The 17,351-nt window shown below is 42.8% G+C and overlaps 2 protein-coding genes across 2 annotated transcripts; one reads left to right on the top strand and one right to left on the bottom strand.

Moving 5' to 3' along the window:
- Positions 1-734: 734 nt before the first annotated feature.
- Positions 735-5,277, bottom strand: gpd1c (glycerol-3-phosphate dehydrogenase 1c). The gene is made up of 8 exons (XM_020634174.3): positions 5,118-5,277; positions 4,170-4,347; positions 3,675-3,815; positions 3,415-3,553; positions 3,157-3,269; positions 2,209-2,442; positions 2,014-2,120; positions 735-1,057 (listed from the first exon to the last, which is right to left on the bottom strand). Exons 1-8 carry the CDS (start codon positions 5,156-5,158, stop codon positions 961-963), a joined length of 1,050 nt encoding a protein of 349 aa, XP_020489830.1. The 5' UTR covers positions 5,159-5,277; the 3' UTR covers positions 735-960.
- An 871-nt stretch (positions 5,278-6,148) lies between these two features.
- On the top strand, positions 6,149-17,351 carry LOC109984144 (oxysterol-binding protein-related protein 11). Its single transcript, XM_020634173.3, has 13 exons — positions 6,149-6,558; positions 7,582-7,650; positions 7,835-8,010; positions 8,308-8,387; positions 9,118-9,306; positions 10,360-10,558; positions 11,381-11,526; positions 11,742-11,882; positions 12,760-13,216; positions 13,481-13,667; positions 13,780-13,962; positions 14,042-14,195; positions 14,815-17,351. Exons 1-13 carry the CDS (start codon positions 6,443-6,445, stop codon positions 14,869-14,871), a joined length of 2,154 nt encoding a protein of 717 aa, XP_020489829.1. The 5' UTR covers positions 6,149-6,442; the 3' UTR covers positions 14,872-17,351.

The following is a 17,351-nucleotide window of genomic DNA, read 5'->3' as shown; positions in this document are numbered from 1 at the left end:
CTGCGTTTGGGGCTCGGACCCTAATTTTACTTTTAATGTGAATTTCAGGTCACAGGGGGCAGGATGAAGAAAGATTCAGACACAAAGACAAAAAGTGACATCGTATTTAGAAACGGCGACTGCGGACAGATGGGCTACCAAAGGTTTCACCGTTCTGACCTGTAACATGGTGGAGATGGACGGACAAGGACGCCGTCTGTTCCTTAATCCGCTCTCTCATACCGAGTTAAAGTGCCTCTCGTGGGAATCAGTTTGAGCCCATCTCCACCTGGCTGAGGGATCTGACACTCACTCACAGCGCTCCAAACACAGCAGTGAATATCTGGTGTTTAAGGAATTAGGTAGCACGTTAGTAAGCTGAGCTTGATGGATGCGCATCGAGCACTCCTGTATCCAGAGCGTCTTCATGCTTCACTCCAATGAGGACGTTTCCATGAAGTACACCATGAACCTGACAAAAAACACAAAGTGCTGAGGCTTGCTAAGTGTTAGGATTTGGTTCTTTAGGAATGAAAGGAGTACATTTTTCTTATGAATTGATTTTATTGACATAACAAGTTCATATAAAGATTTAAAAAAAAAAAAAAAATCGTTTGTTTAAATTTTGAGATGATAAAGTCCCTGTCATGTAGTGAAAAGTTAATCTGACAGTCTTGTTGTATTGTATACAAAATGATTACTTTTTTAAATAATCAAGTGCAATTCTTAAAAGATGTATTTAAAGAGTCTTGTGAATATTACAGGAAATTAAAGTAAAATCTGTTTTAAAAAAAAAAAGAAAAATGCTTTCAAAGCTAAAAATAAAAAGGCTCTATGATGAAATGTCCTGAACAAAAAAGTCAAAGTGCACTTTGTCTTTATGTAGTTTCCCTGTTGCATTGTGCGTCTCTAGCTGATTAATCTCTGGCCCCCTCTAGTGGTCGTAGACTGCTATTGAAGGCGCAGCAGTGTTTGCTCCCGTCAGATGTGCTGTGGGTGGTTCTGCAGACACACGATGAACTCTTTCACGTCTTTGCCCTCGAAGCAGATCTGGTAGACCGAAGAGAACAATGGAAACCTGTTGGAAGAAAAGAGATTTTATAAGGTGTTTGATGACTGAGCAGCCCTTCGATGCAGCTTCACTGAATATAATAAGAGCTCATTCAGAGGCCTAATCAGACAACTTAAATGAAAACACCTGTGTTAGAGGAGCACAGCTGTGTAGTCCCACTTTAACACGGAGGTATACACATGATGTCGTCCTTATTTATAATGATCCCATACCTCAGGATCATGAACACTAATTAACATGATTAGGCACACCTGTACAATCTCTGCTGTCTGTAACACAACGTTCATGATGTCTGTTTTTAAACACACAGTTTCATCAAGGTGTTCATTCATTTGAATGTTTTTCATTGAGGTCAGAGTTGGTGATGTAGCTGTTGTGCTTTTTTAAGAAGTGTTTCTCAAACCCCAACCCCACCAACCCTTTGTAACATATCCAATACATCTGTTAAACGGAAATTTCACCAATTTCCAGCCTCTATTTGAATCACTACCTTTATTTTACAAGTGTATTGTTTAATACACCCCCCCCCCCCCCCCCGATACATATATATTAACCTGAAAAAAGATTTAAAGAATACCCCTAGATGAATCAAACTTAAACTGTGCAATTAAAAATAGACTTATACAAGAAATGTACATAACCCGTGAAGGGATAAAAATATGTGAAATTTAAACAAGAACCTATAAACAGTTGAGGAAAAAAATCTGTAATTAGACCTGAATATAAAAAATAAAAATGACCTTTAAGTTGTGTTGTTTATATATGTAAATGTTTTCAAAAACAGACATTAAATAACAGGCAGTGCAAACATTAAATTAAAGGTGCTATTTAAGTAATCATTGAAGTGTCCAACTAGAGGCTGACTTTTGGGACAGCTGTGCAGATGGGAAATTGAAGATTTCGTCCAAGTAAAATGGACTAATGATGCATCAGGTCTCTATAAAGGACTGTAAAGGACTCACTTGTTCACCATGTCCCTCTTTTGTAGGATCTTGTAGACTTCCGCTGACGTCTGTGGACCCTGCAGCTTCTGGCCGTTGAGCATTTCTGCCTCCAGCTCAACGATCGACTGCAGAGGAAGAGAGACGGAGTAGTTTCAACACCTCATACCAGATTTACTTTCATTAACATCGTACAGTCACGGACGACATCGTCACCTTGGAGGTTCTGACGAAGGCCTCGGCCACTTTGCGGTTCCGTCCCCCGTAGCAGGTGGTGATGAGGTCGGCCACGCCGCAGCTTTCCAGGAACGTGTCGGAGCTCACTTGGCCTTTGCAGAACAGCTTGGTGAAGGCGACCATCTCCATCAGACCCAGACGGATCACCGCTGCCTTGGTGTTGTCGCCGAAACTAAGACCGTCGCAGAATCCAGCCCCTACTGCCACGATGTTCTGGAAGGTGATAAATCATACAGTAGTAGTAGTTCATTTATTGATTTCATATTATAGGAATTCACCCGACAGAGAGGTCAGTGTTCCTTTAACTGGGCCCTGTTTTAAATTCATATGGGTTTATATACTAATAGGTACAACAGTCCTGCAGTAGAATATTTCAGCCTGCAGCACCAAAACAGGCTGCAATATAATCCCTTACAACTCATCAACTTACTCCTAGTACAAGTACAAATCTTTTCCACTGACAGGCTCGGATACTTATCTTATGTTAAGGACAAAATTACACAAAGAGCTAGACTGTGTTTGTTATGGTAAGATCCTTTTTTTTCCCAACAGGAAACAGCAGCATCATCTCTTCCCTTAGAGTCACAAGACTCCATTAAGAAAAACAGTCATTTTACCTGACAGTGAGACAAAGTGTCCAGTCTACCAATGTTTGTGTTATTGCATCTTGTGTTGGGGCATCACTTATCATTAAAGACACAGAAGTCACCCAACAACACATACACACTAACGGACAGATTGAGGAAGCTGTAGACAAGCACGTCCTGTTTCCTGTGAGGTCAAAAGACAGTTTTCTGAATGAAGTCTGGTGTCTTTGAAGACAACAGTCGCAGCAGTGTCTGGTTTTTAAAAAAAAAAGCTTACTGCAGAAGACAACGACACATCTAACTTAACGGTACATATTTCTAAATATGTGACCTTCTTTACCTTGAGCGCTCCACACATCTCCACTGTATCGCTCTCCTGCACCACAGTGATGCGGAAGTTGGGAGTTTGGAGCATCTCCTTGAAGATGGCGCCGTTTGCCTCGTTTTTTGCGCCTGTATTGAATGCGGTTGAAGAAAAAAGAAGCAGAGGAAGTGAGGCGGTGTTTTCCAGTGTTGTCTCACTACTTCACCACATCCTCTTTCTGATTTTTTTTAAATCTCCACTGTGTGCAAGTTTTGTGAAAAAACAGCATCTAACCGATGGTGGTTTCACAAAACTTCTCATCAGCCACTTCGCTGGCGATGTTGGCCCCCATCAGGACGCTGACTTCGATCTCTAGTTTCTCCCGGATGATGTCAGAGATGAGCTTCAGTCCGTCCGGTCCCTCATCGATACCCTGTAAGACATTTAAAACACATTTCTGAGTTTCTCGCTTTTCACTGTGGCGACTGCACATTATAAAGCATGTGACCGAGTATTTCCCCTTTTTGCCTCAAAGAGCAATAACAGCATGTTACTTTGATGAGGGATATCCCGATGGTTCCCTCGGTGATGTGAGGTTTCATCTGGTCGCAGAGGTTGCTGATGAACTGGTGCGGGATTACGAAGACGAGGATCTTTGCTCCTTTAACGGCCTCTGTGATCTCTGGAATTGCGACCTAGTGAAGCAGAGTCAGACTTTGAATTGTGACGGATCACAAAGCGTGAACATATAGATAAAAGAAAGCATCATTTATAACAATTACAAAAAGCTTAATGTGTACGATATAATAAAAGAGGTGCATAAGAACACAAAAATCAGGGAAATGAAAGGTGTCCCACTGGTTCTAATCACTCATTCTTCTATTCTACTGGTGAGTTGTATTTTCCGCCTCTTTTCTTCTGTCATTGCAAATGTAGATGGACTCTGTTCCACACAAGACCTCAGAGACGCAGTTATCTTATCAGGTTCAAACCTGATAGTGCTGAACTATGTAACCCGTCAACACAAGTTGCTCCTTATTGAGACTTACCACATTCCTTGGCAGCTTGTGACCTGGTAGATATTTGACGTTTTCGTGGTCAGTATTGATGATCTCCGTGAGCTTCTTTCCGTCGATCATCTCTTCGTAAACCCACATGTTCACAATGGGGTCGAAGCGGTTGGAGGCTTTGACATTGCGCCCGATTATTTTGGCAATGGACGAGCCCCTGAAAAAGGGAAGAACATATAAGCAAACTGGGGTTGTGTCACCATACCAGAATTTCAAACTTCGATATGATACTAGTACAAAAACAACAATATCAATACCTTTTTCGAAACCACGGTAACAATAATACAGACCTAAGGGTAACTTCTTGTTTTTAATTACCAAAAAAAAGCTTTATCTTATGAAAGCTTTTAGTTCAAATGTTACATCATGACTGAAAATCTGAAGTTTTGTGCTTTTCAATACTATCAATCGTTGAAGTTACTCAGATTGTATCGTTTTCAATGAGCAGTATCGAAGTATCGAAAACTTTGACGATCTCAAAGCAGACAGCGTCATATTTCATTCAATCCAAAGAGCGCATCCAAAACACTGTTCACGCAGAGGCTCAACATACCACCATGTGAAACTAAACTATGTCTGTCTTCACGTTGAGTCATGTGAAAGAACATCTTCATCTGCATCACAATGCATGCGTGCTTTAAGGGCGCGCCAGTATAAACAAACAGCATGCATGTTGCAGCTCGCAGCGTAATCCTCTCAATTTGGTCCAAAATGTGAGACGCTGTCAAAAAGGAGGGGAGCTAAATCCACAGCAAGCTTTTACAATTTCATAAAGCATACCAGTTTAAAGATATTGGAAAGATTACGCATGTGTAGATCACAAATCCTCGTTATGTTACTGTGCGCATTAATTGCATTGTGCCTCTAGAAACTGGACTAGTGGTTTAGTTTCGGCAAGATGTATCTGATGAAGAGATGACAAGTTACCAATTTCCAGATCCAACGATGCAGACTTTCTTCCCAGGCATTTTCAGAGAGGTAAATCCTTCTTTACAGTCTATGTAAAAGTCCCTGTACTTGTTTTTTTACACCGTCTAAAATAACTTCCTTATACGCCCTATGATTTTTTTCCCCCACTGGTTTACCCCTCCCTTCGCTCGTAATGGATACTCCCCTTATCTGGTTAAATGTTGAATACCATCCACAGACTTTAAATATCAATATCATCCCACCTTGTCAGAACAGCAGACTTTTAAAGTGCAGCACTTCACGTTGATATAAGAGTTTTGAAACATTAACACGTGTCTACTTTAGATTTAACTGAATGAATACAGAGGTACAAAAAGAGGGAAATCTAATATTCATTGCATTTACATGTGACCGGTTATCTATAATGAAATATGGAATGGAAATATGGGAAACTGCCCGCCAGGTGTTCTCAGGTGTTCTGTAAGGCAACTTCAATCTGCAAATTAAAAGCACATGCACGTCCGGTTACGATGTTGTTGTTGCTAAATAAAGAAAAAAGAAAAATAGATAAACACATTTTCTCCTCTTTCTGTTACGTTTAAACGCATCCACGGATGATGTTTCCTAGTTTTGAATAGCAGCTGTATCCCTCGTACGACATAATAAAAATAAATAAATAAATGAACACAGACAGAAAATTGCAGAAAACTTAACAAATGAAAGAAGCATCTGAATGAGTGAATCGTGAGGAGCAAAACCACACGGTTTTATTTACGGAAATTATCAGCAAATCCAAACAATGAAAAAAAGGATATTTGGAAAAAATACACAATTAAAAAAAGATCAACTTCCGGTTTATTTTTCAGACCTGTATTTTTTTCCCCGTTAAATTAATTAATATTTTTGCCATGACTTTAGGCGTGGGTTATAAATATTTGTGATACATATATTATTGTTATTATTATTTTTATATATATATATATATATATATATATTTTTTTTTTTTCCTGCTACAAACCGAACACGGAAGTGTGCGCTTGTCAGCTGGTCACATGACTGTTTTTCTGTCAAAGCAGTAAATATCAGGCTACTCCCTGTGTTGGCAGGAGGAAAGACAATGTTTTATAATTCGTTATTTAACACAGCCAGTTAACAGTCCAGCTGTTGTTGGGTAAGTGGTCCGTCTAGTGAAGAGATGAACCGACTGCTTCGCTTTGTGTTATAACAGAGACTCGTCCACTTTATCAAATCTGTGGCGACTTAGCTTTAGCTAGCTTGACAGGTTAGCTCGACGCTATAGCACGCTGAGTTAGCGTCTACAGGAGGCGTCGTTTCTAGTGACTATGCAAGGGGAAACAGCGGCTCTACGAATCTCGGAAAGCGATGGAAAGCTGGATGTATTTCCCCAGAACAGGACCCCCAGCTCAGGGAGAGCGAGTGCCAAAAGCTGGCAGTACAGGTGGGTGTCTCATTTTGTCCTGTTAGTAATGAGCCCTGTGTTGGTGTGCACAGCCTGTCATGAGCAGATTATTTCCTTATTATTGCCTTATTTGTGTTAATGACGAAATTCACTCTACAAAGACTTGTAGAAGAAACAGCATATTTTCCTTTCATTACTTTGTAATAACAAGTATGGAAAAAAGAAAACATGATATAAATATGAGGGCTTGAAAGTTTCCAAATATTTTTGAAGGTTTAAAAAGAGGCAAGCTTTATTCTGTGGCTTGGTTCTTTTTATTATCGTTGCAATTTCTGACACAATCATTTTTGATGTAATAACATGTGAACTTTTGAGATTCAAATGTGATACATTTTTCCAATACTTTAAAATATTGGAGTTTTTAAACCAAACATTCTTCGTCAAGATGCTTAAACCCCATCAGCTGCTTATGAGAGGAATGAATCCAATACAAATTGCAAGCAAACACATATATATACACATACATATATATCTAAGTTGAACAAATACATCATATTAGATACTTTAAACGCACAAATACCTCATTTGTATTTAAGACTTTTTCTTAACTGGAAAGAAGAAAGTTCCCCATGTTGGTTACCCAGGACTTTATGGCTGTGGTATCGAATTTAAAATGTCCACAAGGTACTGAACCCCCTAAAGAAAGGATAAGCGCTCAGTGAAGAAACCCCTTGTCCCCATTGTGCCCCTTTGGCCCTTAGTTGCCAACACAATCGAAACAGCATTGGCACCTTCAACTGACCCAGGCTTCGTCCATGCAAGCTCCAGGTGGTGACAGTGCTACCACATGCCCTCCAATGGCCCCCACAACCGAAATGCACCTATTACTGGTTTCCGACATTAGACGTGGAAAAAGAACGACAAAGAGAAAATAGAGAAACCCTGCGAAAAGTCTGTAGAGAGATCTTAGAAAAATGAAAACGCTACCCTGTGATTGATTTGTGCTCTTACAATTGTGTTTAGTCTCTTCAAGTATTTTAACAAGTGTTCTTGTCATGCCAGTGACCACATGGAGAATATTGATGGCTACCTCATGAAGTACACTAACCTTGTAACTGGATGGCAGTACAGGTGAGTTTTTACACTGCTAAAATTCCTACCTAAATTGACTTGTGTCCCAATAAAGGATAAACAAGAAGCTCTCTTCAGCCAATTCTGCAATCCTGCCAAATCCGTAATCTAGTCTAATCCAATTAATGCCGTTTGTTGTGGTTTCAAAGTGGGGTTAGACGTTTTGACTGTCTTTATTTTTCAGGTTTTTTGTCTTGAACAATGAGGCGGGTTTTTTGGAGTACTTTGTCAATGAGCAGTCACGGCCACAGAAGCCCCGCGGCAGTCTCCCCCTGGCAGGAGCCGTCATCTCCCCAAGCGACGAGGACTCGCATACGTTCACCGTCAACGCCATCAGTGGGGAGCAGTACAAGCTCCGGGGTGGGTGTCTAAATATACACACACAATCCTCTTGACTCTACTTTAAGATGATCCAGGTTCTTTTGGTCATCTCTCATCGTCTTGGTTTGAAGACCTTTTATAGGAATGTTGTTTGCTCCTCTCTCAGCTGTTCACTTTATCGTTGCTGTCATCACCATCCATCAGGCTCATACAATATTGATCTGGATGTTTTCCATTATCTGCTCCTGGGTGAGGCGGAAGCATACGGGAATGGATGCTGCGTTAGATCATCCTGGAGTTATCGTAAACAGACCTTTTCTCTTCCTTGTCTCTCAGCCACCGATGCCAAAGAGAGGCAGCACTGGGTGAGCAGGCTGCAGATCTGCACGCAGCACCACACAGAGGCCATGGGAAAGGTAGGATGCTGTGCAAATATTGATGTTTGCAACGATCATGCACACATCTCACTCTTGTCCCTGCATGCAAATACACAAAGATCTTTAAAAAAATAATGGAGAAATTACGCAATATGTGAAGATGGGCCAATAACAGCCACATTTACTGCTTACATCCAACATAGAGCTGCACAGTCGTCACTTTCCTGTTTTCCTTCCTTGTGTTGCCAAAAGAGCAATTTAACACAGTCAGCAGCAAGAGGGGTGGCAAACTCTTACGCTGTGAAATATGAATGTTTGTCAAAATGTATCAGGTTTTGCTCTGTGTGTGAAGCCCTTTTAATCACTCGAATTGATTAGATATTGATTGGCTCACTAGTAGGCTGCCTTTGTTCTATTTCAGGGATCTTGAGATACATGAGGAGTAAAAACATTCCAGTGTCTCAGGTTGAAAATAGCCAGGAGGTTTATAGAAAGTTGCATAGATGGTTTGGATTCTTATGCATGTATTGAAACTGACCTTTCAATACATGAATGTACACTCCCTTTCTTAAAGGTGAACTTTAAAGAGATAGTTCTCCTCTTGTAGAAAAACATTATGAACATGGCACATTCTCACAAAAAGCATGACTGCAAATCATTGAATGAAAGTGGAAAAAAAATGAACAGTTAGTTTCCCCAGACAAACTATGCCTTGCACATGGACTTGTAGAGTTACACTGTAATGACAGATCATAATTTGCTCACACAGACTAACCCCCCGCCAAAGTCCCGGAGCTACTCCATGGCGTCTCAAGGCAGCGGCAGCTCCCCCATGTCCGTGCGCCGGCCCAGCCAAAACCCCAACTCCCTATTCGGGTGGTCGCAGACCAACAAAGGCTCGTCGCTCTACTCCAGCAAGAGGTCCCTGCTGCCTGATCACCTGCTGGACGCCAGAGAGGTACAGCACACATCTCCAGTGTGTTATACTCATAATGATTTGTTCTTTGGAATATATTCTTTATGTTTGAAAAGAAGAACAGTTAGTACCGAGTAATCCAGGTAATAAAGATGGGATTTAAATATAATTTATTCAAACGGTAAAATTCTAATAATCCTCTTTCCGTCACATCAAACCTTCTGTAACTGTGGATTGCTAGACATCCACTTCCCACCTGCCTTCCCTTCTGCCATCTTTAAAGTTCACATACTATCCCCCTTTCAACAAATTTCAGTAAGTCTCAGAGCACACATTTTCTGAAAAGTGGAGCAGGCAAAAGACGGAGAGGATGGACTTTTGTCATCCTTGGGTTGGTTTGTAGACAGACTAGAGACACATATGAGTGTTAGAAAAAACATGGTAAAGTGTGTTTTGCATAATATGTGACCTTTTAAATACACTAAAACAAAGAAAGAACTGAAGGGCTAACTCTAAGTCAGCAGATGTATTCATTCAAAGTGCACTAGAGAATTTAATTGTATTCATAAACAGCATGGTTAACGTCTCGTGTGTAGACTACAAATTCTACAAAAATAACACAATAAATATTACAGTAACTCACCGTATTGTCAAAACAAAAGGCTGTCACTATGCTCACAATATGATGTTTTATTAATGCTGAAGCTTTTAATGCTGAGTAGATCTCCACAGAAGTACAAACAGCTGTGAAGTTCTACAACACAAGCCGTGGTAAATATCAAATATTGAAGGTGTTTGTTTTGTTTATATTTGATGAGTTATGAGCACTCGTCTTCACTTTAAGGAGCTCAAGAGGAAGCCGTAGTGTTGACGTTAGCATGAGTAAACTTCAGCATCATGTACTCTGTTCTCTTAGGGTGCTTTCTATTCGTCCCATGAATTAATCAGACCACAGCAGTTAGTCAAAGAGACTTTATTTTCAATGTTTGATGAGAAAAAATACCCAAAGGTCAGCTCACAGTTTGAGAAAAGTTTTTTTTTTTGTGATGCTGTGGAATCTGTGAGATATATAACTTGATAACCATCCTCCTCCAGATGATGACCCAGGCTCAGGGCCAGCACCGAGACCTCATCCAGAGCATCGAGGGCCTCCCTGCAGCCCCGGGCCTCTCCCCTTTAGACCAGGACTTCCTGATGCTCAAGGCCACCTCTATGGCCACCATGAACTGCCTCAACGAGTGCCTGCAAATCCTGAACCTGCAGCAAGTGGCCAGGCTGAGGGGCTCCCTGGGAGGTCGGTGTTTTGTGTGAACTGGTTTGCATGCTTTTCTAACAGCTGTTGGTACATTGAGTGTTGTTGTCTCCTTTGCGAGCTGCTTTTGTGCAGAAAACAAATCCCTGTGTTGCACACGCAGGCCTGCTTCCTGTCTAACAGACAGCGTTGGGCGGACAGTGGAATTATTTTGCATTATTTATAGGGGAGCGTTCCTTTTCTTACCACCTGTCTCAAAGGTAATGAGATCTCAGACGGTTAAAATATCCGTCAGCTGCATTAAGAGGACAGAATTTAGCTCTAAATAAGCTCCATCTTTAAAGATATAAAGCCAATGTGTCAATGTTTCCTCACCTTTATTACCCATAATGATTTGAATAGCTCCTTCCAGGTAGTATCCCACTTTTTCGCAGCAGATCTTATTTCTCAATGCATATTTCATTAGGCCAGACTCATCGCCTAGCCAATCAGATTAAGTTGTCCGACGACGCACGAGGTGAATATGAATGAGCTCTGCCCGCCTCTGTGGCCGCCTATGCATAAAAAAAATGACCGAGAGGGTACAGCCAATCAGGAGACAAGGATGTATCCTGTCTGCAGGGCCAGAGTATCCTGATACCTGGCTCACTTCAGGGTTTGGGTTTCACTCTTTTGGTCGAGTGCAGCCACCAAAGGAGCCGCCATCTGTCTCAAAGCAGCCACAAACGAGGTCGTGGGGTGTTTTGGTGGATGGTCGGTGGAGTTCAGGGTCAGCTGTGAGTGTCAGGGGGACTTGGGAGGGAGGGGGGAAGGTACCACGAGCACATCTGAACCTGCTGCTTTGAATTTACCCGTCCATGGCAGGACCCAGCATCGAGTGGCTGGAGCCCAAGCTTCCAGACATCCTGAAGAACGGCAGCGGCTCCCTGGGCAGCTTCCCGACGGGGGAGGGCCCGCTGGAGGGGGGACAACTGGAGCTAAGCAGCCCGGATTCTTGCAGCTTCTCTGGGGTAATGTCACCTAATCTCTTTCAAGAATCACCTTTTAATCTTAAGGCTTTCATATCCAACCAAAACCATTCAATTCTTATCGTTTAGCTTTTACAGATCTCAGACAAGCAGTCACGTTACCCGACGACCTGAACAATCACTTGCTTTCAACCTCTGCCGAGTCATCCGAGCCAGTCGTTGAATAAATCACACTCCCCTCCCTCTGTCTCTTAAAGGAACAAGAAGACATCGACGCGGAGGATGAGGCCGAGGACTCCCTAACGGACAAGGAGGAGGACCTGGGTGTCGTGGAAGAGGAGCGCAGCGTCATCCTACACCTGCTGTCCCAACTGAAGCTGGGCATGGACCTCACGCGGGTAGGTCGAGTTCCATGTTCTGCCACAAAATACACCTACAAGCATGTCAGGCTCCAGATGTCGGCTTCTGCATCGGCACAGGGCTATGACAGCCTACGGTGTATGATGCTAGAAGAATAAATCAGACTTCACTTGTATGAACACATCCTGAAACATTGGGGAGGACAGTGTTTCAGTATTGGTGCTAATATTGATGCAGTTCATCTAACACTAATCTCCTGATGCATCACACATCATGATGTAACGACAAGGATTGCCTTGTTTTTTTTTTACTTTCTGTAACAATCTTTTCTGAGCTGAATGATTCATCAAAAAAAAGTCTGAACGGAAAATCTGTGTCATGACCCTGGATTTAATGAGGCACGCTCTGTTTTCCTGTACTCTGATTTGTGCTGACCTGAAAGTCTGAAGTAAGCACGACTTGCTGCGTGCGTAATTACTACTCCAACACACACACACACACACACAAAACAGAGAGAGCTGCGTCCTGGATAGTCATACTATCTTGCAGTGTCAGTTTGTTCCGGTATTTGGATAGCCTCGTCTTTGGTTTCTGATTTATAGCTCCTCAGATTGAGACTCCATGAGCTCTTGGTCTCGTTCAGATGACGTGTCAACCTCACACCTGCCCTTTTTACTGATTTTGAATGATGTAAAAAGGCACCAAAAACAAGAAGGTTGTCAATGCCAGAATATTAGTTATGATTCAAGTACAAATGAGAGAAAATCAAAACCTTCCTTTAATGCCACGGCAACAAAAATACAAGTCCTTGACGAGTTTTAGGTCATTTCTTGTTTTGAATTTCCAAAATGTCAAGAGAAGCTGTCAAAGTCTTTTTTGTTAACGATCTCATCTGCGTTCGGCTTCTTCCCCCAGGTGGTCCTCCCCACCTTCATCCTGGAGAAGCGTTCTCTCCTGGAGATGTACGCCGACTTCATGTCCCACCCGGACCTCTTTGTTGCCATCACGGACGGCAGCAGCCCAGAGGACCGCATGGTCCGCTTCGTTGAGTACTACCTCACCTCCTTCCACGAGGGCCGCAAGGGCGCCATCGCCAAGAAGCCCTACAACCCCATCATCGGAGAGTCCTTCCACTGCTCCTGGAAGGTGCCGAGGCCAGAGGCCCCCAAGGAGCCGTCGCAGGGGAGCCCAGAGCCGTCCGCCTCCCAGGACCCTTACCAAGTGCGCTTTGTGGCGGAGCAGGTGTCCCACCACCCGCCTGTGTCCGGCTTCTACGCCGAGTGCCAGGAGAGGCGGATGTGTGTGAACACTCATGTGTGGACCAAGAGCAAGTTCATGGGAATGTCCATCGGAGTTTCTATGATCGGGGAAGGTAAGCTGGAAGCGTTTTCATTCTTTTTCTTTAATAAGTAGAACGTAACAGAGAGATTCAGGTATTGATCTCTGTCTTATTGCATAACAGCAATAGATTTCTAAAAGATGGAGCACTGTTTCTCCAACACAGAACCCTGCAGAGCTGTCAATCATGACATTAGACCACCTTTTTATAACATTAAATAACTCTCAGGCATAAATCAACGTGGTTAAGAAGTATAATGTCCTAATGGATGTTTGGTCATGTGTTAACTCTCTCCAGGTTGTCTGTATCTGCTGGAGCACGATGAGGAGTACACGTTCACGTTGCCTTGTGCGTACGCTCGCTCCATCCTCACCGTCCCCTGGGTGGAACTGGGCGGCAAAGTCACCATCAACTGCGCAAAGTCAGGCTACTCTGCCGTCATCACTTTTCAGACGAAACCCTTTTATGGTGGCAAATTACACAAGTGAGTCCCGTCCTGGTGACAGGTTGATATTTGTTTGGTTGCTTAGTTTCTACATCTTGATATCGCCGCAGGACGAGCTTTAACTTGGATTTATTTTCTTACCCAAATGCAGAGTGACAGCAGAGGTGAAGCACAACACCACAAATGCAGTAGTGTGCCGGGTGCAGGGCGAGTGGAACGGCGTGTTAGAGTTCAGCTACACCAACGGAGAAATGAAGATGGTTGACGTCACAAAGCTGCCCGTCACAAAGAAGAGCGTTCGGCCGGTCGAGAAGCAGGGGCCCACTGAATCCAGGTCAGGACAGATTTCAGCATCTGTAGCATTGTAAGGCAAAAATATCTGAGCACACACTTAAGTATTCGCTGCGTTTCAGGCGGCTGTGGCAGCACGTGACGGCGTCCTTACGGGAGAAAGATATCGAAAAAGCGACGGAGCACAAGAGGCTCCTGGAGGAGAGGCAGAGGACGGAGGAGAGGCACCGCGCTGAGACTGAAACCGCCTGGAGGACCAGATACTTTGAAAGAGAGGTGAGGAGGACCACAATGACAACTCTGATACTGATTTGTTTGTATTTTTCTTTAAATAAGCAGTTCATAGATTTAATGTGAGGAACACTTGTTCATGACTTCAGTATACATTTGATCCTGTTTCCAAAGAGAGGAAACCTTTGGATTCATGTTTCCTGTTTTGGTTTTGCACAACAGAACATTATTAACTATTTCAACCTTAAAGAACCAAACAGAAGCCTAATCGTCTTTGACCTTTGTTAACTGGCTGCAGAAAAGAAACAAGATTTGTTCATTTTGACAGAGAGCTAAGCTTTTGGTTACTCACTTGGGTGTGACCTTCAGAAACATATACCTTTCAAATATGTCAGAACTATAAACGCTGTTGTTTCTGGGTTCATAACGCCGCCCCGAGATGCATACAGCTCGCTCAGTTTGACTTTGTTTCTGTTTCGGCTGCTTGAGGCCGAACAGATGACCCAGTTTGTGACCTCGTAGCCCGGTCAGGGGTCAGGGGTCAGGCTCAGGTCGTTTTCAGGATTTTTACACTGACTTTAGGCTGTCCAGTTTAAGTTACAGTGTGCCTGTCTTTCTGTCTGTCTGTCTGTCTGTCTAACATTAGTTTCTTCTCCTCCTCCAGGGTGAAGGCTGGATCTATCACAAACCACTCTGGAAAAACTCAGCACTCAAAACCTAGTTCCTTCAGCCCTCATACCTTTGGATGTAGATGTTGTAGATTCAGGAATGTGTGTGTGTGTGCGTGCGTATGAGCGAGTGGGTCTGTGTGTGTGTGTGTATGTGTGTGAGAGAGTGAGCGCACACACACGGTTCTGAGACGGGAGCATGACCTGCACTGATGTACCGACGGATGCAATATGGGGAGAAGGACTGAAGGTGTTGATGTTCACGAAGCCTCCAAGTACAAGCGGTTGTACTGCTGATCTCTTTTCTTTTCTTTTTTTTTTTTATAATCCAATGACCACATATTCTTGTACAGGTAATGGTACTCTCTATACACAGCCTTAAGATAGTCTGACGAATGATGCTCAAAGTTTGCTGATCAACCTGGATACGGTTCTTCTTGTTTTTACGCTGTAATGTCACACTAAGAGGAAGTGACTTTTGAGGACTTTCTCCCCAAGATGTCCGATATAAAGACAAGCAAAGTCATTGGATTACTGCCTGATGCGATGAAGATTTAAATACTGTGAAGCTGGATTCTGTGTGCTGGATTGTAAAGTTGCTCTACATTATTTTCATCCGTGTTAAAGCGCCTGAAATCTTTCCGTCAAGTCAAAGTATTTCTTCACCTTCTTTAGCTTCTAAGTTTGAGACTTGAATCTAACCAACCCACTGTCATCAGATTCAAATAGCTGTTGGATCAGTGCATGAACAGACGTGACTCTAACCCCCAATTCACACATCCTCCGTGCACGCTGCGGCCTGTCATTGGAGCACGCCACCAACGCCACTACGCTCTGCTCCGTTTCAAATACGCTGCAGGCACGCGTGATCTTCTAGTTCTCCTGTGATGCATGCACAGCCGATCATGGCTGCGCTCCGCTGACGTTCCAGAAACGGATCCAGTGGGGTGCAGGGGCAGGGCGCCGTCTGACGGAGAAAAAACCGTGGCGCTGACGGGCCGCGGCGAGCCCAGAGTTTGTGTGAATAGGGGGTAAGTCAACCAGTGATGACACAGTGAATATACGCCTGGCTCTGTCCAGCTCTTTATCAACATTAGCTTAAAGCGCTTCTGACTTTCACAAATTAAAATGCTTAGTTTTGTTTATTTTGGCCATAAAAAAGGTGTCAAAATGGCACGTTTTTAATGATGGTTTCTTGTCCCGGTGCAGTGACTTTGTTGGTTGTCATGACAACAAAGTTGCTGCTCCTTCAAGGAATGTCGAGGAATGTAGCTTCAAATGAAGGGGTGTTTATTTGAATAAAGTAGGAGGAAAAATAGATGCAGATATAGCCTACATTTCCCAGAATGCAACATTAGATCCGGCACTTTTAAATGCCACACTCTCCAGACTTTCAGTTTTGGATTTAAAGCGTCCAAGCCCATGCCGAGAAGTCACCCCCCCCCCCCTCCCCCCCATGACATCATCAGGGTCACTGCTGCAGCCTCTTCCTCCCCCAGAGCCTCGTAGAATAACTTTTTACAACGTTTTTTACAGACACAAACTGTAAATGTCAACTTAAAAGCATTGTCCCCATTCGGTTAATATAAGTTGTGTGCGTTAAAATATACTTTATTGATATGAACGATGCTAATTGATCTCTAAATTCTGATTTCTTGAATTCTTCTTTGGTGCTATATTGATATTAGTGTGCTGTCACAGTCACACTGCTTGAATGGCATGTCCTAGACTAGCTGACGAATAACTACATTTTAAATGATTAAATGACTGTAATTGATTGAGTCAAATGTGAATGCATCCAAAATGATTCCCCAAATATTCACCTCTTTCTCTCATCATTATCATTTTTAAACTCTTGTGGTCTCTGAAGTCTCTCATTGATTGCAGTGAATAAGCTCCTCCTGTGTCTGCATAGCTCCCATTTATAAATGTCTGTGTGTAAAAGCTTTTAACCAAATCTGCTTGTTTTTGTAATGCAAATAAATATCGTTTTCTTTGAACGCGTGTTCACCCCCGATCTCGCGCTTTAATTTTAGAGCTGTTCATTTCCTGTGTGGAATGTTTCATCAGTGTTTCACTGGATTTAGAACCAATCTACAACTTTGCCATGTGCATTTAATAACCTGATGTTGACCCCCTTTATCTTCATTTTATCATCACATTGTTGAAGCATCTCTGCAGAAAGAGGAAATCCACCCGTTCCATTGATAAGCTAACCCCTCCTTTATGTCTCTGTGCCTTATGCAAACTCTTTCTGTGCGTCGGCCGCTAAAAGAAAACAGCATTTTAAGCAGAGCAAAGGCGTATGATTTCTTTTCGCGTGTGCTTGAGGGTGTTCTTGTTTCTCTTCAAGGGTTCAGTGCTTCATGTTTGAGAGGCGTCGAATACAGCACTTTTATTCTGGCTTGTATTTTATTTTTGGAAGTCTACTGGTTGTCTTGCTGATCTAACGAATGCACTGACATTGAAGAAGACGTGATGTAGAAAAAATGGACGTGTGTGATCATAAATAAAATGCGTATCAGTTGTAAAA

This window comes from Labrus bergylta, chromosome 24 (genome assembly GCF_963930695.1).
Source record: "Labrus bergylta chromosome 24, fLabBer1.1, whole genome shotgun sequence".
Lineage (NCBI taxonomy): Eukaryota > Metazoa > Chordata > Actinopteri > Labriformes > Labridae > Labrus > Labrus bergylta.
Note: the sequence above shows the minus strand (reverse complement) of the source record. Positions and strands in the feature narration are given on the sequence as shown.

Bases quoted from the DNA above. Each gene is read 5' to 3' on its own strand.
- gpd1c (XM_020634174.3), bottom strand. From the start codon at position 5,158: ATGCCTGGGAAGAAAGTCTGCATCGTTGGATCTGGAAATTG. The intron at 3,816-4,169 runs GTAAGTCTCAAT...CTGCTTCACTAG, and splicing joins ACAAGCTGCCAAGGAATGTG to GTCGCAATTCCAGAGATCAC. The intron at 2,443-3,156 runs GTAAAGAAGGTC...ATCACCTTCCAG, and splicing joins AGATGTGTGGAGCGCTCAAG to AACATCGTGGCAGTAGGGGC.
- LOC109984144 (XM_020634173.3), top strand. From the start codon at position 6,443: ATGCAAGGGGAAACAGCGGCTCTACGAATCTCGGAAAGCGATGGAAAG. The intron at 6,559-7,581 runs GTGGGTGTCTCA...TTGTCATGCCAG, and splicing joins GCCAAAAGCTGGCAGTACAG to TGACCACATGGAGAATATTG. The intron at 13,963-14,041 runs GTCAGGACAGAT...GCTGCGTTTCAG, and splicing joins CAGGGGCCCACTGAATCCAG to GCGGCTGTGGCAGCACGTGA.